This window comes from Python bivittatus, unplaced genomic scaffold (genome assembly GCF_059951505.1).
Source record: "Python bivittatus isolate LINGU-HERP-01145 unplaced genomic scaffold, Pbiv_v1 ctg000810_np1212, whole genome shotgun sequence".
In the NCBI taxonomy this organism is placed as follows: Eukaryota; Metazoa; Chordata; class Lepidosauria; order Squamata; family Pythonidae; genus Python; species Python bivittatus.
The window spans coordinates 3,111,039-3,136,875 of record NW_028277111.1 but is presented as its reverse complement, the minus strand read 5'-3'; the positions used below and the strand labels follow the sequence as shown (position 1 = coordinate 3,136,875).

The 25,837-nt window shown below is 48.8% G+C and overlaps 1 protein-coding gene across 3 annotated transcripts in view; it reads right to left on the bottom strand.

The window, feature by feature from the left end:
* Positions 1-4,772: 4,772 nt before the first annotated feature.
* LOC103064508 (major histocompatibility complex class I-related protein 1-like) overlaps positions 4,773-25,837 on the bottom strand; it is a 35,656-nt gene continuing 14,591 nt past the window's right edge. Inside the window, exons 3-9 of one of the 3 annotated variants that reach the window (XM_088129663.1) lie at positions 18,496-18,771; positions 16,968-17,249; positions 13,972-14,067; positions 13,399-13,431; positions 12,630-12,662; positions 10,994-11,027; positions 9,918-10,055 (exon numbers count right to left, since the gene is read on the bottom strand). In XM_088129663.1, coding sequence (XP_087985789.1) covers positions 11,008-11,027; positions 12,630-12,662; positions 13,399-13,431; positions 13,972-14,067; positions 16,968-17,249; positions 18,496-18,771 — 740 coding nt within the window. In that variant the 3' untranslated portion in view covers positions 9,918-10,055; positions 10,994-11,007. Of the gene's footprint in view, positions 10,056-10,993; positions 11,028-12,629; positions 12,663-13,390; positions 13,432-13,971; positions 14,068-16,967; positions 17,250-18,495; positions 18,772-25,837 lie in introns of those variants that run through there. The other 2 variants (XM_088129662.1, XM_088129664.1) reach the window with 2 other exon arrangements.

Genomic DNA, 25,837 nt, shown 5'->3' with positions numbered 1-25,837 from the left:
GTAAAACAATTAATATTTTTATTTCTCTGTCTGGGAGCGGGATTAATTTGTATTCCTTGTGTCAGAAAATGACAGACACGGGTTCGGTTGTCCAGTAGACAGAAGTTTTTTATTGGGCACGTTTGCAAAGGTGGGTCCCTCCCGCAGCAATGGAGGAACCCCGAAACAAGGTCTGACAGGTTTTTTTATACCACCTATCTGTCCTCCCCCTCCTAAGAGGGCTTGGCTCACAATCTCACCTTTTTTACCGCCCTGGAGCGCCGCTAATTAACCGCAAAACTGCAGACATTCCACTTTCCAAATCCAATCAGCGCAATACACATTGCAATACCCACTTGACCCAAGAGCCGCCCCCTGCCGTTTCTCTTCACTCTGGTGCGAACGTGCCTTCTGCCTACAGTATTTCCTCCCTCCTGCTGTCCCCCCAAGGCTGCCCCATGGTGCACAGCGCTCTCCCCTAGCAAACATGGTTCGTTTGAGGCCCTCACTTCTCCCTGCCTTCTCACAATCCCCCCTTTTTCTTTTCACGCCTCTGTTGGGCCTCAAACCTGGCTAACAGGATTGCTCCCTCGTCCCGGACCCAGGGCTTCACACACTGGGACAGGTAATTCCCACAAGCAGGGAGGCATTGCATTAAGCAACATACTAGGACCAGTAAGGCAATGAAGCCAATAGCTAGCACAGAAAGTTGTTTTAACCAAGCAAAGTTAGGTAACCAACTAGTGAGCCACGACCAATTCCATCCCTCTGGATCCTCGGATATGCGAGAGGCTAAGGTCTTCAACTTGGCTAGTTTTGCTTCAATATAATTCTCATTGTTGGTTAGGTTAAAGCGACAAAGACCTTGAAAAGATTCACAGCCTTGTCCTGCCCTTAATAGGAGATAGTCTATAGCTATCCAATTTTGAATGACCGCCCTCCTGATCTCAGTGACTTCTTCAGTGAGAGCTGCAATGAGAGAGGATGTAAGGTTGACACTTTAAGCCAGGAGGCAGGCCACCTTCCTTAGGTCCAGATAAGTTCTTCCGCTTAGTGCAGGAACCCCTACTAAGGAGAGGGCCGGAGCCATGGCTTCTGTTTTGGACAAGAGTGTCACATCACTCTCACAATCAGATGGCAGCTCCCTTTTTCTTTTTTTTTCTTTTGATGGGTGCGCTTGCATCGGAGGCAGGGCATATAGAGAGGTCAGGCGCCCTACGGCACAAGGGCCCCCTGAACTATATGCTGGAACATAGGTATAAGCTTCATGTCCACACAACAAAAAGAAACCTTTAGGTAGGTATAGAGGGGTTGAGGCGTAAGGGATATTATAGACCCCTCCACAAGTGAAACCAGGACCTTTTGAGGGCAATGGGTGGGTACGGTTCTGGGTATTGTTGAAATATACACATTGAGTTGCATTGGTTATCCCCAAGAGATTTAGAGCCATTTGCCTTTGATCAGTCCAGGGTCTTGGTGTGGGAGTAGACCCAGAATGATAGAACATCCCCCCCCACGGGGGATCATCCCCAGTGATGTCAATATTCGCTATCTGAGTAACATTCTTCAATGCTTCCAAGCTGATGGGCATTCCAAAGAAACAGGTGGAAGTGACACCATTCACAGTCAAGAGTTGCCCCACACAAAAAGTTGAGCTGTTCAAAGCTGTCTGTGCCAATTCTACAAAAAAAATTGTTGTTAGAGCTGTGCTGTAGAGCATCTAAGCAGTGACATAACAGAATAACCTGGATGCAAGCCTTTATGTTGGTCATCTCCTCCCCTGTCTTAGTTCAGTTCCTTTTAAGTTTTACTTTGAGTCCGTCTCCCGGTTGGGCAGTCCACGGTCGGGGGTCGGGAGCTCGCTTAACCCGATGGTAGTGGGTCCAACCCCCTGTCGGGTCCGAACCGCTGATTCAGTTGTCAGGAGAACTTGGTATGGTCCCTCCCAAGACGGTTTCAGCTTCTCATCCTTCCACGTCTTTATCAGGACCCAATCCTCTGGCTTGTGGGGGTGTTGGTCTTCCAGCAAGGGGGCCGTTGAGCGAGGAGTCCCTGTTTTCTTAGAGACAAGAGAGATTGTGACAGTACCAAGAGATACTTTCTTAGGAAGGCATCCTTTAGCTCGGGGATAGGCTCTCCCATTGGAGCCAGGAAAGGTCTTCCCATCATCAGCTCGAACGGGGAGACCCCCACATCCTTGCGAGGGGCTGTCCGCATTCGAAGCAGGGCAACCGCAAGTGTCTTTGTCCAAGGTAGCCCTGTTTCCAATCCCAGTTTGGTGAGATGTTGCTTCAATACCCCGTTAACCCTTTCCACTTTCCCACTGGATTCAGGATGCCAAGGGGTGTGGAGTTCCCATCGAACCCCCAGGCTCCAGTACCACGGCTTTACAGTGTCTATCAAAGCCTGCACCCCCCGTGAGACCCTTCGTGCAGTTTCTCCACCATCCCCCTCATGTCAGCACGGCTCACTACTGGGGTCCCCTCCAATGACCTGCTTCCTCCCTGCAACCTTCCCTTTCCAGCAGCACCTCGTCCAACTTCCCCAGCGCCCAAGCCGGAGGTTCTTCTATTTGGGGGATTGCAATCATGATGGCAATGGGGACACCCTCCGCTGCCTCCTTTGCTACTCGATCAGCAAGTCGGTTCCCTCTTGCCTCCATCAAGTCCCCCTTCTGATGTCCCATTACATGCACCACTGCAATCCTGTCGGGTTCTTGAAGAGCTTCCATCATCCCCTCTATCAGTTGCCGAGCTTTCACCTCCTTCCCAGCAGTTGTGAGTAAACCCCCGTTCCAGCCAAATTTTCCCGAAAGTGTGCACTACTCCCCAGGCGTATCGCGAGTCTGTGTAAACGGTGAGGGACACTCCCTTTCCCAATTCTAGTGCCCGTTTCAAAGCGTGCACTTCACACAGCTGGGCCGACCAGTCCGCTGGTAGTGCCCCCTTCTCTACTGTCTCTCCCTCCGCCGCCACTATTGCATACCCTGAGTTCCTTTGTCCCTGCTCTACTCGGCTAGACCTATCCACAAACCAGACCTCACCCTCCTCCAGCGGGACCTCCTGCAGGTCCTGCACCGGCCTGTAACTATTGTCCTTCTTCTTCACAGCTAAGATAGGGGAGTTGAAGGGGGACATAGCCGGTTCCAACAGCCCTTGCCGCCTCAGCCCATCTATGATGGCTTCAGCCCGCGCCTCCCATCCCGGGACAGCGGGTATTGGGCTTGCCGCAAACCCGTCACCCCCGGTTTCAAGGGGATGCTAATTGGGGCGATGCGAAACCAACCCGCCGCCCCCTCCCCTGCCCATACCTCAGGGTTCACAACCTCCACGTCCGCCTCCCGCAACAAACACATCCTTTCTGCCTGTTCCACATTCCACAACCCCACTCCTAGACTACCCATTAGATCCCTTCCCAGCAGGTTCACTCCCGCCTGTGGGATCAGTAACACATCTGAAGTTACCTCCTTCCCATTCCACTCCAATCTTACTCCCTCCAGTACGTCTGCCTTGACCGGAGGGCCTCCCACCCCCCATCACCGATACCGACGCGCCCCGGGATTTTGCAATCCCTGGGATCGGTTGGCACAGCGATGTTCGAGAGGCTCCGGTGTCCACGAGGAACTGCCGTTCCTCGCCGGTGGGACCCACTGTGATGTTTACCAAGGGTTCCACGTGGGTCCCAGTTGGGGAACCATGACCCCCTAGTCGTACAGGGGGAAACTCCTCTCATGTTCTCCCGATGTTCAGCATTATTGGGATCCCAATTTGGGTCCGCCAGAGGGAATTTAATATCCACGGCTGGGGCACTCGGGACGTTTGCATTCCTTCGCTCCCAAGCCCCGAGCGCAGCTCGCCGAATCTGGCCCCTCTCTTCTGGCGTATAGAGGTGGGCTAAAATGTAATTCAGTTCCCCCCAGGAGTATTCCACCGGGCCGAGAAAAAGTTCCAATTGTTCGGCCGCGGTATGGGCGTTCTCTTGCATACGAGGGAGGGTCTTTTTTAATTCCCTCAACTCACTGGGTTTGATGGGAACCGTTACGTAACTGGTGACGGCCACCCCCTGTGCGTTCGTTCCGTTCGGGACCTCCCGGACGGGGAAGGCACTGGCCGACCTTAGAATAAAGGGCAAGTTCTGAATGTCTTGGTTCAGCTGGTCCAGCTCTTTCTGCAGCCCGGGATAGGCTGGGGGTGCCAGAGGGGGAGCGGTAGGAAGAGGAGGAGGAGGAGGTGGTGGCCCCCATTGGGGTCCAGTCAGCCAGAGGTCCTCCTCATCCTCCTGTTCTTTTTGGACAAAAATTTTGGCTAACTTGGGTCGAGGCCCCTCCCAATGAACATGGAACCAGACTTCCACATCCTTGGTTAACAATTTATGCTCCACAATGTAGTTTTTTTTAGTTGGGTCACCCAGTAATTACTGGGGATTCCAAGAATATCCCAATGGTAGGGGAATTCGGGGTCCACTAGTGGATATTTTGGCCATTCTTTAGTGCACAAAGTTATCATGGTTGGTTTTTCCAGACCCCTGGTGAATGGACACAACCAGGGTGTCTCCCATTGTTGCAACAATTGTCCTAATGGAGAATCCGTGGGGATTCCCCCTACTGCGTTTTTCCCACTGGCCCCTGGCCTTACACTCTTACTCTGCGCCTTACCCATCCTTCCTGACTACGTTTCCCACCTTACAGAAGGTCCCGGACTCTTCTGTCCCCTTGCGGCGTCCAACGCCTCGTAACCACGCTAATCTCCCTGAGATTATGGGTAGGCTGTACTCACCAGACCTCCCGGAGGTCCCCTCGTCGGCCGACTTCCTCTTTACTTCTGTCTGACTGGCGATTGGAGTCCCGTCCCGGACCCGACTCCGGGGAAAACGGGAGACACCTCAACGGGGTGTTACGGCCGATTACTCACTGGTTCCCCACAGTCCGGTCCACGTCGAGGACTCCTGGCTGGCTCGCCAATTTTGTCAAAAAACGACAGACACGGGTTTGGTTGTCCAGTAGACAGAAGTTTTTATTGGGCACGTTTGCAAAGGTGGGTCCCTCCCGCAGCAATGGAGGAACCCCGAAACAAGGTCTGACAGGTTTTTTTATACCCCCTATCTGTCCTCCCCCTCCTAAGAGGGCTTGGCTCACAATCTCACCTTTTTTTACCGCCCCGGAGTGCCACTAATTAACCGCAAAACCGCAGACATTCCACTTTTCTAATCCAATCAGCGCAATACACATTGCAATACCCACTTGACCCAACAGCCGCCCCCTGCCGTTTCTCTTCACTCTGGTGCGAGCGTGCCTCCTGCCCACAGTATTTCCTCCCTCCTGCCGTCCCTCTTCACTCTGGTGCGAACGTGGCTTTTGCCTACAGTATTTCCTCCCTCCTGCCGTCCCCCCCAAGGCTGCCCCATGGTGCACAGCGCTCTCCCCTAGCAAACATGGTTCGTTTGAGGCCCTCACTTCTCCCTGCCTTCTCACACTTGTTTAATACTATTGGTAAGAAGGGTAGCTATAACGGCCCTTAAAAATGCACAGATAGAGACCACCCCTGTAACTAATATGAAATTAATGGTTACCAGAATAGAAACCCCAGCAGAATTGGAAAGAAAAGACAAAAAGGATAATTGAGTTAATGGCCTCTAAATATGAAAGTCTGGACACATCAGGAACATGAAAAAAAAGGGGGGGGAATTGAGAGAAGTGAGTAGGATGATGTGTCCAAACTGAGCTGAATAAAATATCGAAACCAACTGTAGACAGGAACCAGCTTAGAGCAGTCTTATCCGTGTAAGGGGAGCCAGCTGAAGCCATGAGCTCAAAGACAGAACTGCGCATGGGTAATGAACTAATGAGAAGTAGCTAGCACACCCCGCATAATTAATAAGCTAATTATAATGAACAGGCGATGTATGGTTATGCATGTAATAGGAGGAACCAGGAGGCTTCAGAAAGGCGGTCGTGACCTTGGAGTACCTCAGCCTATGGGGAAACGAGGAAGGGAGTGACGGACGAGCTAGTTAGAATGCCTTTGTCTTCTCCTGCTTGATGGGGTTGTCCCCTTTAATTCCATAGTAGTAGAGCATCTCTTCCTGTGTTTCCCACGTGGCATTTGTCGTGTGACGTCTCTTTGCCTGTAGGGATGCTGGGCTCCCGCCCTGTCCAGAGACACGGCTCTGATGAGCCACTCGGTGCCGCTCAACACCATCGTCTTCCTGCACAGCCTGATCCAGGCCATCGGGCTCTACGGCTTCACGCTTGGCCTGTCCGGCCCTGACGCTGCTGATGCTGGTTGAGATTCCCCTCATGATGGTGGTCCAAAAGGTCTATGATGCCTGTCACCAAGTAGGGGGTATGGAGGCAGATGGTGGCCTGGAGGCTGGGGCAGCCTCTTCTGGGGTGCCGGGACCAGCTGCATGTGGGGAAGGAGTCCCAACTTGGCCGAAGGAAGGAATGGGGCAGCCCAGGGCAAGGAAAGGGAAGACAGACTGGCAAGGGGAAGAAGAAAGAAGCTGCAAGAGAGCTGAGCAGCAGTGAACACAGTGGCATCTCTGGAGGTCAGAAAAGGCAAGATGGCAGCCATGTGATCAAAGCCTACTCCTCTGTCTGTGTGGCTTGTACAAAAGGGTGGGTTGTTGATTGTGTGGCCTGGCCTCCGTCTTCCTGAGAAAATGGGCATGAAAATAGGAAGGATCAACAGGGCGATCAGCAGGCCAACAGTGGAACCAGAGGCATAAGACTCAGCCATAGGACGAATCACATAGACTTGGAGAGGTGAATTATAGGGATCTAGAAATAAGATGTAGAACAAAGTTTGTTAAAAATAATCGTGGGGCTGTAAAAAGAGCCAGACTATATATTTTTTTATTTCTAAAGGCAAAGCTTCATTTTGTGTAAAAAATTCTCCCTCGCTCAGAGGAGGTGGTGCGTGAGGCGGTCTCTTCTGTGGAGACAGCACGCAGCCTTGCCATGGAGGAGAAGGAGTCACGGTGCTACAAGGCATCCTTGGAGGAGACCTGCTAGCGGAAGAGCCAGAGGGACTTGGAAAGAGACGTTTATTTGATTGTCGTAAGGGTAGGTCCTCTGGTTCCTCTAAATGAGTGGTTCCCAACCTGTTGCAGTTTCCTGTTGCAGATGTCAAAATAAAAATTAATTTCACAAGATGGCAGCTCAAATTTCAGGAGACTGCCAAATCTTGCAAGGTTTTCACACCCTTGCTGCAAAGGTTATGAGAATTTGGTGTATCCCCAATCTTGCAAGATTTCATGTACTCCATGTCATAGTAACAAAAATTCTTAGCATTAACTTGCTGATCAAGAATGTTTTCCAACTGAAATGTATAACTGCCAAAGGACAAATGGGAAGTGGATCTCCAACCCAATGGAATCCCATTTTTAGATAGTCTCTCATGGTTTTTTTCTTTAAACCACCAATAACCAAACTGACTGACTATGTGCCATCAAGTCGTTTTCGACTCCTAGGGGCCGCACAGGTTTTCTCCAGGACAATCTATCCCTAACCTGTTCTTTCAAGTCTCCCAAGGGTGCAGTCATCACTTCTGTAACTGAGTCCTTCCACCTTGCTGCTGGTCATCCACTTCTCTTTCCTTCCACCTCTCCCAGCATTAGATCCTTTTCTGGAGAATTGGGTCTTCGCATATGGGTCCAAAGTAAGGCCATTTGAGCCTGGTCATTTGGGCCTCAAGGGAGAACTCTGGGTTGACTTGTTCAATGATCCATCTGTTCATTTTCTTGGCTGTCCACGGTATTCTCAGGAGTCTTCTCCAACACCAAAGTTCAAAAGCATCAATGCTCTTCTTATTCTGCTTCTTTAAATCCAACCTTTGCTTCCGTAGAGTGTCACAGGGAATACATTGGCTTGTACGATTCTGATCTTTGTAGGTGTAGACCCATCACGGCATCTGAATATCTTTTCTAAGGCCTTCATGGCTGCTCTACCAAGTGCTAGTCTGTGGCGTATTTCTCAACTGCTTCTTCCTTTACTGTTGATGGTCAATCCTAAAAGGCAGAAGCTCTCCACCACTTTGGGATCTTCATTGTCAATTCTATGGCTGGTTGTTTTACGTATCAAGGTAGTGTCATCAGCATACTACATTATTGATGTTTCTTCCTCCAATTTTACCAAACTGACCCAGACTCAATAAACACAAAGCCTAGACACTTGACAGTTGATTGGTTTTTTGTATCTCCCTTCAGTGGCTGGGCGGAGACTTTTATTTTACAAAAGGAAATCTTACAAATAAAGAAGGAATTGTGAATTATAAATGCTTTCAACTAGTGCAGAAATGAATTGTGGAGTCCTTGGGGTTCTCTGAGCTTGGTTCTTTTCCTGTAAATGTTTCGTTACCCAGCTAGGTAACATCTTCAGTGCTAGAATGGAATGGGGTTTGCTCTCACAAGCTATGAAAAGGATCACGCTGCCATATATCAAAAACATCTCAGAAACTACCAATAGACTCTTACAACCACATCTCCGTTGCACATCTCCGTTGCACAGAAACCAACTAAAGCCCTCCAAAACATCTTAAGCAAACCAAAAGACCCAGTAGCCCAAGAAGAAAAAACAGGAGTCATCTACAACATACAGTGTAAGGACTGTAATAAATACCATGTAGGACAGATGGGCAGAAGGCTGGCAGAGCGCATCCATGAACACCAACTAGCAGTCAGAAGACATGATGAAAACTCCTTAATCTCACAACACATGGACAGACTCAACCATAGTTTCACCTGGGAAACTGTCAGCTTTTTAGACCAAGCTAAATCCAAAAATGCAAGGGAATTCTTGGAAGGTTGGTATTCAGACAAGGCAGCCATCAACAGACACATAGAGATAAACAGCATCTACACACTATTCGAAAGAGACAATAGAAAAGAAAACAAAAGACCAAAACATCTCCTCACCAGCAATCATCACCCAGATAAGCAGAGATTACCACCAGACACACAATCAAGCAGTAAACAATGCCCTAATCAAGGAACTACCAGAGGATCAAAACAAAACCCCCACCGACACTGGCAGGGCAGGCCACAGTATGTAAACAGAGAGCAAACCCCATCCCATTCTAGCACTGAAGATGTAACCTAGCCGGGTAACGAAACGTTTGCAAGAAAACAACCAAGTGAGAACCCCAAGGACTCCACTGTTCAACCCTGAGCTACACATATTTGCTTCTATTGAAACTCCAAATGACTTAGCCACCACAGTTAGTAACAGGGGGTAAGAAATACTTGAATGCATCTTAATTTTTTTCTACAGGAAACCGCAATTTCAAATTTATTTGCTTTCTTGACTGGGCAAAGCTGAACAATTAATTTGATGAATCAAAATCATCCCCCCAAATCTCAAGGAACCTGCAGCGCTTAGGAAAGAAGCAGCCTGGCTGGACACCTGATCTCATGATCTGTTTTCCTAGATTATTTATTTATTTAATTATTTATTTAATTATTTATTTATATTTCAAATTTAGATACCGCCCATCTCAAGAAGAAGTGACTCTTTTTATTAAAATCCATTTATTAAAATCCATCAACTGAAGTCTAGAAAAGGTGTATCATTTTCTGTGTCTGAAGATTGCGCTCAGTTGGTAGATTGATTATCTACCAACTGTTAAATTTTTGGATAATAAAATATGTAATCCAATTAATTGGGCAACAGATTAATTTTTTAAAACTATTTTTTATGGAAGAAATATTAAAGCACACTTCAGAAATAGCAACTGAAAGAGGCATTTTCCCTTCATGTCATTGTCCCTTCCAAGATGGTTTTTCTTGCAAGATGTTTACTCTACATGTAAAAACAAAGCCTTCCTCCATTCTCCAGATGAATCAAACACATTTCCTTTTCAGGGAAGGACCTAGAATTACTCCTTCCGATGAAAAAACCCTGATTTTCCCAAACAAAAATTTACACAAGGGCACTCATGAAAGACCCGAAATACATCCTAGTGACAGCCGGCTGGAAGGGCCTGAAGAGGTCCTCCTAAGAGAACAGTGTAACTCAGCAGAAGGTTGATCGCTCTTCTTTCCTCTCTCCCCCGTGGGGAGTCTGCAGCCCCAAAGTTGTGCTATGAAGAGGGTGGAAAAAACAGGAGGGTTAGTTGGAGAGGAAGCCACAATGAGAAAGCCCAGGGTCCACCCTGGAGGTCCATCAAGCGAAGGACCAGAATCAGCAGCCTCAAGAGAGGGAGGTGGAGATGGAGAAGAATCAGCTGGTGGGATTTCCGAGTTACAAGAGGGGATGGGCATGGCTGCAAATGGCTGCTGGAGTGGAGTGGGGAACCTCCTTCACAAATTATAAAAAGTAGAGATGGCCTCCCCCTCAAATATCCAAACCCAGTTCCTGCCCAAATTATTTTGCTCCCAGAGCCAAGTGCAAATCGTTTCATGGCCTCCAGAGAGTTCAGGTCTTCCTTCAGCATCTGGAGGGTTGGATTCCCAGATGGACACAACGAGGGGAGAGAAACCTCCTCTCCAACCATAACTTAGGACCTTCAGGAAGTCCCCCTGCTGCCCCCTCCCCCTCACACTGGGAACACGGATCTCTGCAGGTCTCTGAGCCTTGTGAATGCAAGACAGTCAGATCCTGGGAAGTGCCACAGTCTGGGCTCTACAGAATGGACAACTCCGCCTCCTGCTTTGGGAAGGGCCCTTCTTGAAGATGAGGAGGAGGAGGACAGGGTGCCTTCCTCCCTCAGCAACAGGAAGCAGTCAGGTCCCTTCTGTTCCTAGCTGCGGTCACCTGCCATTTCCTTCGAAGGCAGGAGGGAAAGTGGAAGCAGCCCAGCCTCCTCCACCAGAAGGAACCCAGGGAGAAGGGGAGAGGCAGACCCCTCCCCACAGCCCCACCACCTCTCCCCCAAACTCCTCAGCCTTCAGCGCTTGAGATGAGCTAAGAGAGAAGAGGGTTTTCCCAAAGGATCTTCACCATCAGTGGATCCTTTGATCAGAAAGCCCTCACCTCCCTTCCTCCTCCCCCCAATACAGCCCCACCAGGGACACTCACCTGTCAGGGGGCTGCTAAATGACCTTGACGCTCCCTACATTGGGAGGAAAGACAAAGAGTGAGTCTCTCCCTTGTCCAGATCCTCTGAGGAGGAGGCATCTCTCTCTTCAGCTCCATGAACCTCTCAGAGGGGACCAGGCTGTGCAACCAGAACAGTCGCTAACCACTGGGGCTCATGACATTTCTGATGGTTTCCCTATTTCCCACCCCAGAGCTGAGGGGCTCTTTGCTCCAAAGAGGGACAGGCTCCGCCATGCAGGCTCTGGAGCTGCCTTCCCTGCCTGAATGAATGAGGCTGGAAATCCAACAGGGAGAGAAGTTCCCTTTCTCCTCTGCAGGAACAAAGCAATGGGAGAAAAATGAATTCTGTAACTGTTAGAAATCTAGCAAAAGAGTGGAAGTGGGAAAAAAGTGAAGCACTTGATTTTGGACAGAGTAAAAGGAGGAACAAGGAAAAAAAGAGAAAAAATTATTAAAATTCAAGGAAAAAAGAGACTTTGGGAGCTCCTTGGGACAAGCAAAAAAATAAGTAATTTCACTTAAACCCCCTTTAACGAGAAACCATTTTTCCAGTCTGATACTTTCTGTTCATATACAGTGATACCTCAGGATACGAACGCCTCTGCTTGCGAATTTTTCGGGTTACGACCAGCTCTGGCCCCAAAATTTTACCTCGGTTTGCGAACTCCGCCTCGGGGTACGAGCCATTTTCCGCCCGTGCCACGTGGTCCGCGGCCATTTTCTGCCCGTGCCACGTGGTCCGCGGCCATTTTTCCGCCCGTGCTACGTGGTCCGCGGCTGTTTTTCCGGCCCTGCCGCGTGGTCCGCGGCCGTTTTCGCGCCGCGCCGGGCTGTTTTCGCGCCGCGCCGGGCCGTTTTCACGCCGCGCCGCGCCGCGCCGGGCCGTTTTCGCGCCGGGCCGGGCCGTTTTCACGCCGCGCCGTGCTGCACCCGGCCATTTTTGCGCCGCACCACGCCGCGCCCGGCCACTTTCCGTGTGGTCCGTGGACGCCAGAATGGATTAACGGTAATTACATTGAACCTTATGGGAAATTGCCTCGGGTTGCAACCAAATTCGGGCGGAGGGCGGAACGGATTAACTGGATTTACATTGAACCCTATGGGGAAATTTGCCTCGGGGTGCGACCAAATTCAGAGGGCGGAACGGATTAACCGGATTTACATTGAACCCTATGGGGAAATTTCCTTCGGGTTACGACCAACTCGGGATACGCCCAGAGTCACGGAACGGATTAAGTTCGTATCCCGAGGTACCACTGTAATCATGTAAAATAATTTAATTGTTCGTGAACCACTTGCCATCTAAGTAAACTGAAGAAAAACAATTCTCCCACCCACATTTACACTATGCGAAAAAGTGTCCATAGAAAAGGTAACAGTATCAATTTAAATCTCAATAGATTTATCTATCCTTTGTTCCAGTTCTGTCCCAATAAATCCTGGTTTCACCAGAACTACACACAGAGGAAACACATGGAGTGTGCACTAGGAGGCCCTTTAAAAACAGGGGGAGTGGGGGGCTCTCCCTCTTTTCACCCCGCCCCTCAATCCCCAGCACTCTTGCTAAGAGGCAGAGTTGCTCTTCCTCATTCAGGAGCAGCTTCCTCCAGCTTACCTGGCCGTGAACTGTCGGATCCTTTGTCACTCGCTGGAAAAGAAAGAAAAGATGGTGGGGAGGTCAGTCTCTTGGCAGGATAGGAAGACGTGGAGAAACTCCGCTCTTTCTGACTCCAGCTCCCTATCCCCTTCACACACAGACGCACAAATACACCCACAGAGTTTCAACCAAACTACTTTAACTAAGAATTGTTAACATTTATATATATCCACACAGAGCAACATTTCAGCAATTCTCCAGGTACAGGGTGCAGCTGAGGTGAGGATACAGATGGCTGCAAAGTTTCTTCTTCCAGTCAGTTCATACTTTGAGGGCCTTGTGGTGGCAGAACAAGAGGAGATCTAGCTGGCATCTACCAAAGCTCCTTTTCTCCTAAATCCCTTCTTTGTTCACTAATTCTTTTGACCTACCTGACCATGTTATGGCCAAGCCTTTCCTTTCCGCATACTTGGAAAAGAGAACAGCTTCTCCATCAGATGGATCTTCCACCCAGGCGGGTCTTCTCACCTTCCTGAGACTTCCTTGTACCAGATGTTTCTCCTTGTGGTCTCCACTCCCAGGGACAGCCTGGCTGCAATGGAAAGGGGACCCACCTCCCCCAACTTGGTTCTTGGGAGGAAGAGGAAGATAGGACAATACCGCAGCTTCATGAGCTGCTTTTGTATTTCGACACACACAGACAAACACACACACACCCTTCAACTGATGCTACCTCTGATCCCTGCTCTGAATCGGAGCTAACATGTAAAGGGGACAAATCACTCACTTGATGCTGCCTTGTAGCCTTCTTGACGTTTCTCTGCAAGGACAAAAATCAATCAGAGCTAAAAAGGTCAGAGATCATCCAATCTCTCCTTCTGTAGGAGGAAGAGGCCCAGGAGATGCTGTCAGAGTTGCTTTGTCACAACCTCTCCCAGCAACTACTATTTAAGAGACACAGGAAGATCTTCAGACTGCAAAGACACCACCAGATTTACTCCAAGAGAGACCTTCTGCCTCTGAGATGGATGGAGGGAAATGGGGAAAGCAGCAGCAGCTGCGAGAGGAGGAAGATTTTCATTGAAATCCTCCTCTGCTGGTCTTTGACCAAAGCCTTTGGAAGGGGCAGAACCGCAATGCCTCCTCCCAGCCAAGAAGAAGACGGGACTGTCCGGACCTCAGACTCCGCTGAGTCAAGACTGGAGTCCAGCAAGAGGCCGACATTTCAGATGCTCCCAAAGAGGGCTGGGAAAACTGGGAAGAAGGAAGCCCAGAAGGAGCTCCCAAAGAGAGAGACTTGGGAGGAATCTCCCCACCTTCCTCCACAACCACCCAACAAAGGTAGTTACAGGACACTTACTGCGATACACCAAGTTCCCAACAATCACAGCAATCACCAGGACAACAACAGCCACAACACAGCCAGTGATGATCAGCCCCAGGTTGGATTCTTGAACTGAATTGGGAGAAAGGAGATAATTGAAGGAGAATCCCAAACAATCTTCCAATTAGAGAGAGAAACCTAATGCAGCTAAAGACTGAGAATTCCCCAAGTTAAAAAGTCTAAGGGCTCATCCTCACATCCCTCTAACTGTAGCATGAAGACACCTTGCTAACCATGGTTAGAGGACATCTCCTCATGATGCTGCCTTCGTCTCACACCAGCCCAGCATGAAGGCAGCTGACGTGCATCTTTAGCTGTTCAGCTCAAAAGCAGCAGTTTGCAATCTTGTGACTCTCAGCAGTTTACAGAAATAAAAACTTCAACAACACAAAAATATAAATTAAATTAGTGAAGCCATAAAAACATTTTTGTTCTCTTTTTTTATATGCTGTCCCAATTTGTCATGACTCTGGCTGGAATTGGGCAGCTGTCTTTTTTCTTAAGCTTGAATATTTGCTTTTTATTATTTAAAGTAAAAGGGTTCGTGTCACCTATCTTTTTTCCTTTTAAGTATACAGTTTCATTTTGTTTATCTCTTGTAAGATTGGTCTGTCCCCTGGAGGAGAAGAAAGGAGTGGATCCCCACTGTTACCTGGCCAGGGAGTGGCAGGACAGAAACTGTTTTCGTCTTTGCGTTTGCAGCTTTCAACTGCCAGGAAGGCAGCCCAGGATGTGGGAATCCTCTTGCCTCACGCACACCCCTGGATTAGGGGGAAGACCCCAGGAAGGCCTTTCTCTAATTTAAATCCATGCCCTGCATTCAGGAATGAGGGACGAGAGATCTTGTCCTCCATCTCTGTGACAGCCTTCCGCTTGTTCGAAAAACGCCGTCACGTACCCCGGCACCACCCTTTTCTCAAGACTAAACATGCTGAGCCCCTTCTCTTCTTCTACCTAGTTATTCTACTGGGAAGCTTTTCCAGCTGCTCTGAATCTGTATTAATGGGTGTTGCCCAGAACACAGTGAGAAAATTACCCTCAGAATTTGGAAGTTATCGTTCATTTGATGCAGCCTAAACTTCCATGTGGCTTCTTTGAAGGTACTTTGTGCTTCTGGCTCATATTCAGTCTCCAATCAATCCCTATTACAACATCTTTTTAGCAAGCCAAGTACCCGCCCCCCAATATTTGCACCTTTTCGTTTCCCAACTGAAGAACATTTCACGTAGAATGATACAGCTGGAAGGAACCTAAGAGGTCAACTAGTCTAACCACCTGCTTACTGTAGGATCCATTAAAGCATTCAGACCAGTGAGACTGTGCCTTTAATATCTCATCCTTCCTGGACACTGTTTTCTTTCAGGTCTCTCTTCCATTTTATTCTGTGACTCTCACCTCATTCTGAATTTTACTTCTTCCTTTGAGGATACTAGCTCACTCAGTCAGTTTCAGATCCTCTGCAAATGTGATAACTATTTGTTCTACCTATTCTTCCAAGCCATTAAAGGGAATATTGAAGAATAGAGGATGCAGGGCTGATTCTTCTGGCACCCCATCTGACATTTTCAACCTGATGGGGAACCATCAATGGGCACTCCTTGAGGAAGGTGTTCTAGCCAGCTGTGGATCCCCTTAACTGTCAGGCCATCCGACCTCTTTTAATTCGAGGAAGAGGCCTCTGACTGCCTCCAGATGGGGGTTTTACCAGACAAAATGCCTGATTTACCATAAAAATTTAATCCCATGAAACATCCAGATGACCCTGTCATCTTTTAGAGATCACTTGATCTATCTGTTTTCAATTTCATTCCGATCCACAGCAAATGAAAAATACAAAATTTTGGTGATTCAGATGTTTTACTGTAGCATTTGGGGAGAAGGATGTGGGGGAGTGTCTGTTCCAGAAGGGGGTGGGGAGTTGTTGCAAGTCCAGAAATGGCAAAAATGGCAAAAAATGGTATTTTGTGCTTCCAGAATTTCAGGATGAAAAAAATGGAATATGGTGACATCCAACTTCCAGAGGGTCCCTCAAAAGGCTGAAACAGATTTGGAGAATGTTTCAGGGGGGAGGTTTGAGGAGGAAATCTTTAAATCCTTCTTGGACAAAACTCATGACCCTCACTGAATAGCAGCCATGGAGCTTGTGATTTGATGCTTGGTAAAGAAACCAAAGTATTTTATTCTGCCTCGGATATCAGCATAACAATAAAATTTGAGCATATTTTGTATAATTGTGATGCTATCATCAATAAAAGACTGGTATTCTGCAGTTTTGGAAGTCCAGGGTAAAAAATGTCAGTGGAAGTTATCAGCATACAGAGAGTTGTTTGACACAAGGCTTTTTCCTTTGGTTTTAGGCTGAGCCTCAGGAATCCCAGTCGATTACTGATCATAAAATAATGTCTGCATCTCTTTCTTAGGGCAGCAATGCACAGAGGTGTTTTGTTCTTTACAGGAGGAAAGCCGTGTTCGTCTACGATGGCAAAAAATCAGACTGGCAGCTCCTTTTCTGACTACTGATGCATCAGTCCAGCCACTCTATGCATTTCATTTGTGATGATTCATTTGCATCACACATTTTAATGCAATTTGGTACTCAGAAAAGCGGCTACCCAACTCCTCCTGATTTTTGCACTTTAGGAATTCCAAACAAAAGGAAACCTGTTTCTGGGCTCAGTGTAACTCCTCCTGCTCTGCTGGAGGCAGCAAACAGGGCAGGAGAGAGGCTAAGGGAGGATCTGGGTGCATTTCCTCAGGACGGGCCAACCATTGGGGTGGGATTCAGCTGCTTCAAGAACCGGAAGCCGATTCTACGGACTGTTCCCTGCAGGTCCACAAACCTCAAACTTGGGAAAAACCACCGGTTAAAGCTCAAGGATGCTCACATCTGGACACAGCTGGGGTCAAATTGCTCTCCCACAATCCTCCGCCCTGAAAAAGAGCCCAGCCTCTCCCTCCCTGTGGCCTCTCACCCTTCACGTCCACATCCACAGGCTCCTGCAGGCCATCATGCTCCACATGGCACCGATAGCGGTCCCTCTCTTGGGGATCAATCCGGATGCTGAGCCAGTAGTGGTAGGTCCCATCTGCATTGGGGGCCACAGACCCACGGAAGGTGTCCTGCAGCCAGACCTCCCCGTCCCTCCTCCAGGAGGCATCGATCTCCTTGGGGTAGAAGCCATCCACGCGGCAGACGTGAGTTTCCGTCCCATCGTCAGCCTCCGTCCTGCTGCTCACCGTCACCACTGGGGCCTCTGCAGAAACGGCACCCCCAGAATTAACTCTGAGCCCCTCCAGAGCCCGGAAGGGGGACGAGAAACTTGACGGGCAGGAAATGCTCCTCCTACTTAGTTTTAATGCAGGGATTTAATACTCCTCACCTGCAGCATCTCCAAGAGTTTTAGGAAATGCTCCAAATCTGGAAAACGCTCAACCACAAGGACTTTGAGTGCTTCCCAGTGACTCAGTCTGAAAAATCTCTGCCAGCAAATTGAGGGTCCAAGGAAAGTCCACACAGCCAGCTTTGAACTCTGACTGATCTTGGGCTGCTCCCTTCAGGGGAAGGGTACTGGAGCTGCTCTTTTAAGTTCCCTTTCGAAAGAACAACACAGAAGTTTCTCCCTACTTTTTGGGTCCTCTTCCGCTCCCCCCAGTCTTAGGCTGCTCCAGGCCTCTTTCAAGGGACAAAACCAAAGCTTCAAGAGGAGGAGAGCTAGAATCAAAGCAAGGGGCTCAGGGCTTTTGGAATTCCACCCTGGTTAATTTGGGAAAGCGATTCTGTCTCTCAAAGGGCGGCAGAGAGAGGTGATGGCAATGGAAGAGAGACTCAGCCCTCCCAGGGCAGGGAGGGGCTGCTGGCAATGGGGGGGATTCCCCCATGGAGCCTGATCTCATCAGGTAGATCCTGGAGGGTTTAAGGAGCCCAGAGAAGGGGTGGGGCCAGAGGGGGGTGGTGGTCTTGATGGGAAAATAATAACAAACCCACAGGGAAAAAAGAGGGCAGATTATTATAATGTCAGCAGAAAACCTGTGGGGTGAGGGAGTGTCCGTGAAGGTGAGGAGGGGGTAGTTTTGGGGGGGGTCATTGACTTAGAGTTAAAGAACCTGTCTGAGGTTTAGCAGAGAGATCCACAGAATTTCACTAATGGTGGTTTCACTGAAGAACCCCAAGTGGCCCTGTTGCCTCCTCATGGGCTGTGCACAGGACACCCCTCAGTGCTTTGGCTGCCTGACCCACACAGACACCCACCAGGCCCTTGATTCTGGCCAGCCACACCTACGGCTTGGGAGGGCAGAGGCTGCGGTTCCTGGTCAACGTAATGGCTGCCTGGCAACGGGAACTAAGCAGGGCTTCCCGCGTCCTGGAGAAGTGCTGGAAAGGCAGGAGGGGGATTCCCTCCCGGGCATCCAGGCTGCAGAGCAGGGACCCAAAGGGGGCCAAACATGTGCAAGAAATCCGGCCATAAAGGAGGAAAGTGCAGCCTGGGCCCAGATGCTCACCTGTCCTCAGCAGCGTATCCTTCCCGTAGGACAGGTGCTTCTCCAGCCACTCAATGCAGATTTCCTCCAGGTCGGCCTTCCTTCTCTGATTGAATCCTGGAACAGCATCCCATTTCCTCTGGGTGATCTGGGCCTGGGGCTCAGGAGCCACCCAGGTGAGGGTCTCCTTGTCGAAACTGATGAAAGTCCTCCCATCGTATCCATAGCGCAAAAACCCTCCTTTGCTCCCGTCTCCCCGGAGCTCACAGCCAACCATCCACTGCCAGGTGTGAAGGCCTGAAAGAGGGACAAAAAGATGGTTTGGGGAGTCCTCAGGAGAGACCCCCTCCCTGCAGGGACTTTGACGCAGGTCGGAGGCAGCGAGAAAAGGGATAAATAATGGTTGGAAAATGAAAGAAATACATTTTCCCCCAAGAAGTTCCTCATCCTGCCCCCAAATTGGACCTTGAGGGTCTCCAGACCCAGCTGCCCCCCACCTGAAACCCACCCGTTTCCCTCTATCTTCTCCCTCCTCAAAGTCTCCTTCTGGGCAAAAGGCAGAACAAGCAGCGCCATTTTGGCCTTGGATCTCCAGAGCCCAAAGTCCTCCATCTGGAGGCTCAACGCAGAGACAAGTGACCGGAAGGGAAATGAAGGGCAAAGGGAAACCCCCAACCCCTAGTCAAACTTCCCGAGAGGCTCCTCAGAAGCTTTTCCTCAGGAAAACCCCCATTCCTCCTCCCCCACATCTGCCTTGGGGTTCCCTGATCAGACCCCCATTGAGATTTTTGCATTCATACATCACGATGATGGGGCTCTGATTCTGCCTCCAAAACGTAGAGAGTCCAGTCCCCACAACCTCCTTTTCCTTGTAAGAAGCCAACTCAGGGGCCTTTCCCCAGTTCTTCTACTCCCCAAAGGAATGGAGGAAGGCAAGGGGTTCCCCAGCCTCTGCCCCTCCACCCACTGCCCACCAAAAGGGGCAACCTCCTCGCTCAGAAGGAAAAGGTCCAGGGCCCATGAGGGGTTGGCCCCCTGAAAATGGCCCCTGTTGCTCTCTCAGGAGCCCTCCATGTCTGTGTGATTGCCCCCAAATCCTCCAAGAAGGAGAACCAGCACCCCCATTTCCTCACTAGTGTTCAACAGAAAGAAAGCCTCCCCCAACTGCCCCCTTTCTCCCCTCCCTCAAAGTCAACCTGGGTCCCTGCGTCTTCCCCGGGATGGAGCCCTGCCCTCTAGCAGGAGCCTCGCCAGGAAGAGGGCAGCTGGGAAGTCCCACTTTCACTTCCCGGGATCAGAAAAGGCAGCAGAGGATCCCGAGGGGGGCCGAGAAGAGATGGAGGCGCAGAAGAAACAGAGGGATGGAGCCTCTTCCATCTTTCTTTCTGCCGCCGCTCTGTTGGGGGGAGTCTTGGGGGGAAGGAAGGGATCCCAGAGTGCAGGGGTCCTGAACCCCCGGGCCATGGATCGGTACCAGTCCGTGGTCTGTTAGGAACCGGACTGCACAGCAGGAAGTGAGCGGCAGGCAAGCAAGCGAAGCTTCACCTGTACAGTATTTACAGTCACTCCCCATTGCTTGCATTACCGCCTGAGCTCTGCCTCCTGTCAGATCGGCGGCGGCATTAGATTCTCCTAGGAGCGCGAACCCTACTGTGAACTGTGCATGCGAGGGATCTAGGTTGTGCACTTCTTATGAGAATCTAATGCCTGATTCGGATTCTGCATTATGGTGAGTTGTAAAATTATTTCATTGTATATTACGACGTAATAATAATAAAAATAAAGTGCAGAATAAATGTAATGCGCTTGAATTATCCCGAAACCATTCCTCCCCCCCACCCCCGTTCGTGGAAAAATTGTCTTCCACAAAACCGGTCCCTGGTGCCAGAAAGGTTGGGGGCCACTGTCAGAGGGGGAACAGTTGCCTGATTTTGCGGCTGCAAAGAGGGACCCAGAATCTTGTGGCCTCAAAGGGGATCCGGTCGATCTGGGAAGAAGCTGGCAGGGATCCTGGTGACCATAAATCATGGTCTGCATTCACAAATAGTGCAAAGTCACAAGGGCTGATTCCCACTTTGGCCTAATCAAAAACAAACCATGGCTTAGTGTAATATGGGAATGAGGCCATGAAGGGTCACGAATATTTTCCTTAGGAACAGTAGAAGTGGGCCAATTTTATTTGCATGCCCCAAGTGTTACTGACCTTTTAAATGGATTTTGAAGTTTAATTGTTTTTTAATGTAGCCTCTTCATGGGCCCCTTACACATTCACATGGGGGTTTTATGATTCCCTGATTCAGATCTAAGTGGGGAGCTGAGAATCGCATTCAAGAAAGAGCGACTGGAGTGACTCCACTTCCTTGGCCGGGAGACCAGCTGCAGAAGGAGCTTCAGACCAAAAATGGCCGGAGGGAGCCCAGACTCCGCGAGAGACAAGTCACAGAAACATTCAATGCAGGGGAAAATTTCTTAAATCAATAAAGGTTTTAGTTTTACAGTTGAAATGTTTGATATCTGCTTATTTTATATACTATTTTTATAGAATTCTTCCTTATTTCTAGGTGTCTATAACGAGAACATTTCTATGTCTTACTCCTTTAGGTCTCATCCTATTTATGAATCTGTCTGTTATTTATTCATTTTTTTTTTTTAAAGGCCGCATTCAGGGCAGCACATATAGTGCACCCTCCTCCCCACCACAACAACCCTGTGAGGTAGGTTGGGCTGAAAGGGTGGGAGTGGCCCAAAACCCCCCAGGGGGCTCACACCACTTTCTCTCCAGGCTCCTACTGCAGGTCCCCCCTTGAATTTCTGCATCTCCACCCTCTGCATCTCTCCTTCGGCTGGGTCTTCTTTGCCTGCGTCTTCAGGGGAGGCAAATTGGGGGAGTCCCTGAGCCTTTGCTCTGTTCTCAGGAGGGGAACCAGCTGAGCTGAGCCCCAGAGCGGTGACAGGAGCAGCAGCGCTGGGCCTTATGGACAAACTGAGCCTCAGCAAATCACCAGGCCCCCATGAGATCCACCCAGGGGTTAGGAAGGAGCTCAGAGCTGCGATTATGGAGTTTCTCATTAAAATAGGCAACCTTTCTCTATGCTCAGCCTCGAGAGTTAAGCACTGGAAGGTGGTTAGCATAATTCCAGTTTTTAAGAAGGGCTCATGGGGAGATCCAGGACTTTACAGACCTGTGTGCTTAACATCTGTTCTGGGGAAGAGAGTGGAAACTGCTATTAAAGATAGAATGACCAAACATCTGGAGACCCAACATGGGTCCACTAAACGATACCCAACATGGCTCCACTAAAGGAAGGTCTTCTCTAAGTAATGTGCTAGAGTTTTTGAGGGTGGTAATACATAGGTGGATAAGGCTGAGCCACTAGACATCACCTACTATTCCGATTTTCAAAATGTCTTTAATGAAGTCTGTTATCAAAGACTTCTCAGCCATGGAATAAAAGGGCAGGTCCTCTTGTGGGTTTATCAGGATTTTGTCCAAGGACCACTTTTTAAAAATAGATTTCTAAATGGTCTGGAATCCAGCGTGACTTGTGGAATTTGCTAATGGCACTAAATGGTTCAGAGTGGTAAAAACCCAAAGGGACCGCGAAGAGCTGCAAAGCTTCTCTGCCCATTAGGGGAGTGGGCATCAAAACGGTAGAGGTCAGCCAATGTGATACACGCTGGGCCAACAATCCTAACTCCTCATAAAAGCTAACGGGATCAGAGCTAGCTGTGACAAATGAGGAATGAGAACTTGGAGTAAAGGGAAACAGTTCAATGAAGGTGTCAACACTGTGTACATCGACTGTAAAAAAGCCAACAGCGTGTCAGGGATAATAAAAAAGGCACTGAAAACAGAGAGGCTAATATCATAATGCCCTTATAGAAATCAAGAACGTGACCACACCTGGAATATTGTCTGCAGTTCTGGTTGCCACACCTCAGAGAGGAACCAAGGGAGCTAAAGAAGGGTTGGAGGAGGGCGACTCAGATGACGAAAGGGCTGAAGCAGCTTCCCTATGAGGAAAGGTTGTGGCATTTGGGTTTTTTTAGCCTCGAAAGGAGGCAAACAAGAGGGGACCTGACTGAGGTGTACAAAACCATGCATGGTGTGGATCACGTGGACAAGGAGAAGCTTCTTCCCCCTTCCACAAAGACTAGAACCAGAGGTCACCAAATTAAACTGAATCCTGGAAGAATCAGGACAGACAAAAGGAAATATTGTTTTACACCATGCAGAATTCAACTTTGGCATTCAGTATCATGAGTACTGGCGCTGGATACCAGCTGGGCTGCTCCAAAAGACGGTTGGACCAATTCATGCAAGTCCAGGAGATCTATGGCTCTTACCGTTCATGGCAGTGGGTCTGGCCCTGAAGGCAATCTGCTGGGAGGCCAGTGGGCTTCCTGGTGCGAGTGGTGGGCCACTGGGGGAACAGACCGCTGGACTAGAGGAGCCAGGGGTCCGATCCAGCAGGGCACCGCTTGGGTTCTTCTGTCCTCCACTTTGACAGACTCAGGACTGCGCCACAAGTCTTCTGGGCTTCCCACCGCCCTGGTTGGTCTCCTTCCTCCTTCCTCCACCAGGGGGAGCTCTGGCTGCTCTCTGGGTCTCTCAGAGGCCTGGAGGGGACCTGGAAGGGATTTGGGGAGACCCTCCCGGGAGCAGGGGCAGAACTAGCAAAGCTCTCATGTCTGCCTGGGGGCGGGGGTAAGAGAAGGGCAGAAGAAGTGGGGCGGCAGGTAAGGAAAGAAAGGAAAATGGCTTGCAGCCCTCCCCTAAATTTGTTTAGTTGTTAAGTCGTGTCCGACTCTTCGTGACCCCATGAACCATATTTGTACCAGGCCTTCCTGTCCTTCACTGCCTCCCTGGGTTTGCTCAGTTTCATGCTCATTGCTTCAGTGATGCTATCTAACCATCTCATCCTCTGCTGTCCTCTTCTCCTTTTGCCTTCAATCTTTCCCAGCATCAGGGTCTTCTCCAAAGAGATCTCTCTTCGCATTAGGTGACCAAAGTATCTGAGCTTGAGCTTCATTACTGATCCTTCCAATGAGCAATCAGGGTTGATTTCCTTTAAGATTGACTGGTTTGACCTCCTAGCAGTCCAGGGGACTCTCAAGAGTCTTCTCCAGCACCACAGTTCAAAGGCATCAATTCTTCGGCGCTCGGCCTTCTTTATGGTCCAGCTCTCACAGCCATACATTACTACTGGAAAAACCATAGCTTTGACTATGTGGATCTTTGTCGGCAAGGTGACGTCTCTGCTTTTTAATATGCTATCTAGGCTTGCCATAGCTTTCCTCCCAAGGAGCAAGCGTCTTTTAATTTCATGGCTGCAGTCTCTGTCTGCAGTGATCTTGGAGCCCAAATAAATGAAGTCTGTTACTGCTTCCTTTTCTACCCCTTCTATTTGCCAGGAGTTTTTTTGAATGTTGAGCTTCAAGCCAGCTTTTGCACTCTCCTCTTTCACCCTCATCAAGAGGCTCTTTAGTTCTTCTTCACTTTCTGCCATTAGGGTGGTATCGTCTGCATATCTGAGGTTGTTGATGATTCTCCCTGCAATCTTAATTCCGGCTTGTGATTCTTCCAGCCTGGCATTTCTCATGATGTACTCTGCATATAGGTTAAATAAGCAGGGTGACAGTATACAGCCTTGTCATACACCTTTCCCTATTTTGAACCAATCGGTTGTTCCATGACCGGTTCTAACTGTTGCTTCTTGGCCTGCATACAGATTTCTCAGGAGACAGGTAAGGTGGTCTGGTACTCCCATCTCTTTAAGAATTTGCCACAGTTTGTTCTGATCCACACAATCAAAGGCTTTTGCATAGTCAATGAAGCAGAAGTAGATATTTTTCTGGAACTCTCGTGCTTTCTCCATGATCCAGCGAATGTTGGCGATTTGATCTCTAGTTCCTCTGCCTCTTCGAAACCCAGCTTGTACATCCGGTAGTTCTCGGTTCATGTATTGCTGAAGCCTAGCTTGTAGGATTTTGAGCATAACCTTGCTAGCATGTGAAATGAGTGCAATTGTGCGATAGTTTGAGCATTCTTTGGCATTGCCCTTCTTTGGAATTGGAACGTAAACTGACCTTTTCCAATCCCGTGGCCACTGTTGTGTTTTCCAAACTTGCTGGCATATTGAGTGCAGCACTTTAACAGCATCATCTTTTAGTATTTTAAATAACTCAGCTGGAATACTGTCATCTCCACTAGCTTTGTTGTTAGCAATGCTTCCTAAGGCCCACTTGACTTCACTCTCTAGGATGTCTGGCTCAAGGTCAGTGATCACACCAGCGTGGACATCAGGGACATTAAGATCTTTCTTGTATAGTTCTTCTGTGTATTCTTGCCACCTCTTCTTAATCTCTTCTGCTTCTGTTAGGTCCCTGCCTTTTTTGTCCTTTATCATGCCCATCTTTGCACTAAACGTTCCTTTCATATCTCCAATTTTCTTGTAGAGATCTCTAGTCCTCCCCATTCTATTGTTTTCCTCAATTTCTTTGCATTGTTCATTTAAGAAGGCCTTCTTATCTCTCCTTGCTATTCCCTGGAAATCTGCATTCAGTTGCTTATATCTTTCCCTTTCGCCCTTGCTTTTCGCATTCCTTCTTTCCACAGCTATTTGTAAAGCCTCATCAGACAGCCATTTTGCTTTCTTGCATTTCTTTTTCTTTGGGATGATTTTAGTTGCTGCCTCCTGTACAATGTTACGGACCTCTGTCCATAGCTCTTCAGGCACTCTGTCTACCAAATCTAATCCTCTAAATCTATTCATCACCTTCACTGTGTACTCACAAGTGATCTAAGTCATACCTGAGTGGTCTAGTGGTTTTCCCTACATTCTTCAATTTAAGCCTACATTTTGCAGTAAGAAGCTCATGATCTGAGCCACAGTCAGCTCCTGGTCTTGTTTTTGCTGTCTGTATAGAGCTTCTCCATCTTTGGCTGCAAAGTATGTAATCAATCTGGTTTCGGTATTGACCATCTGGTGATGTCCATGTGTAGAGTCGTCTCTTGTGTTGTTGGAAACGAGTGTTTGCTATGACTAGCTTGTTCTCTTGACAGAACTCTATTAGCCTTTGCCCTGCTTCATTTTGTACTCCAAGGCCAAACTTGCCTGTTATTCCGATTACTCCTTGACTTCCTACTTTAGCATTCCAATCCCCTATGATGAAAAGGACATCTTTTTTTGGTGCTAGTTCTAGAAGATGTTGTAGGTCTTCATAGAAGCGGTCAACCTCAGCTTCTTCAGCATCAGTGGTTGGGGCATAGACTTGGATGACTGTGATATTGAATGGTTTGCCTTGGATACGCACTGAGATCATTCTGTCGTTTTTGAGGTTGTACCCCATTACTGCCTTT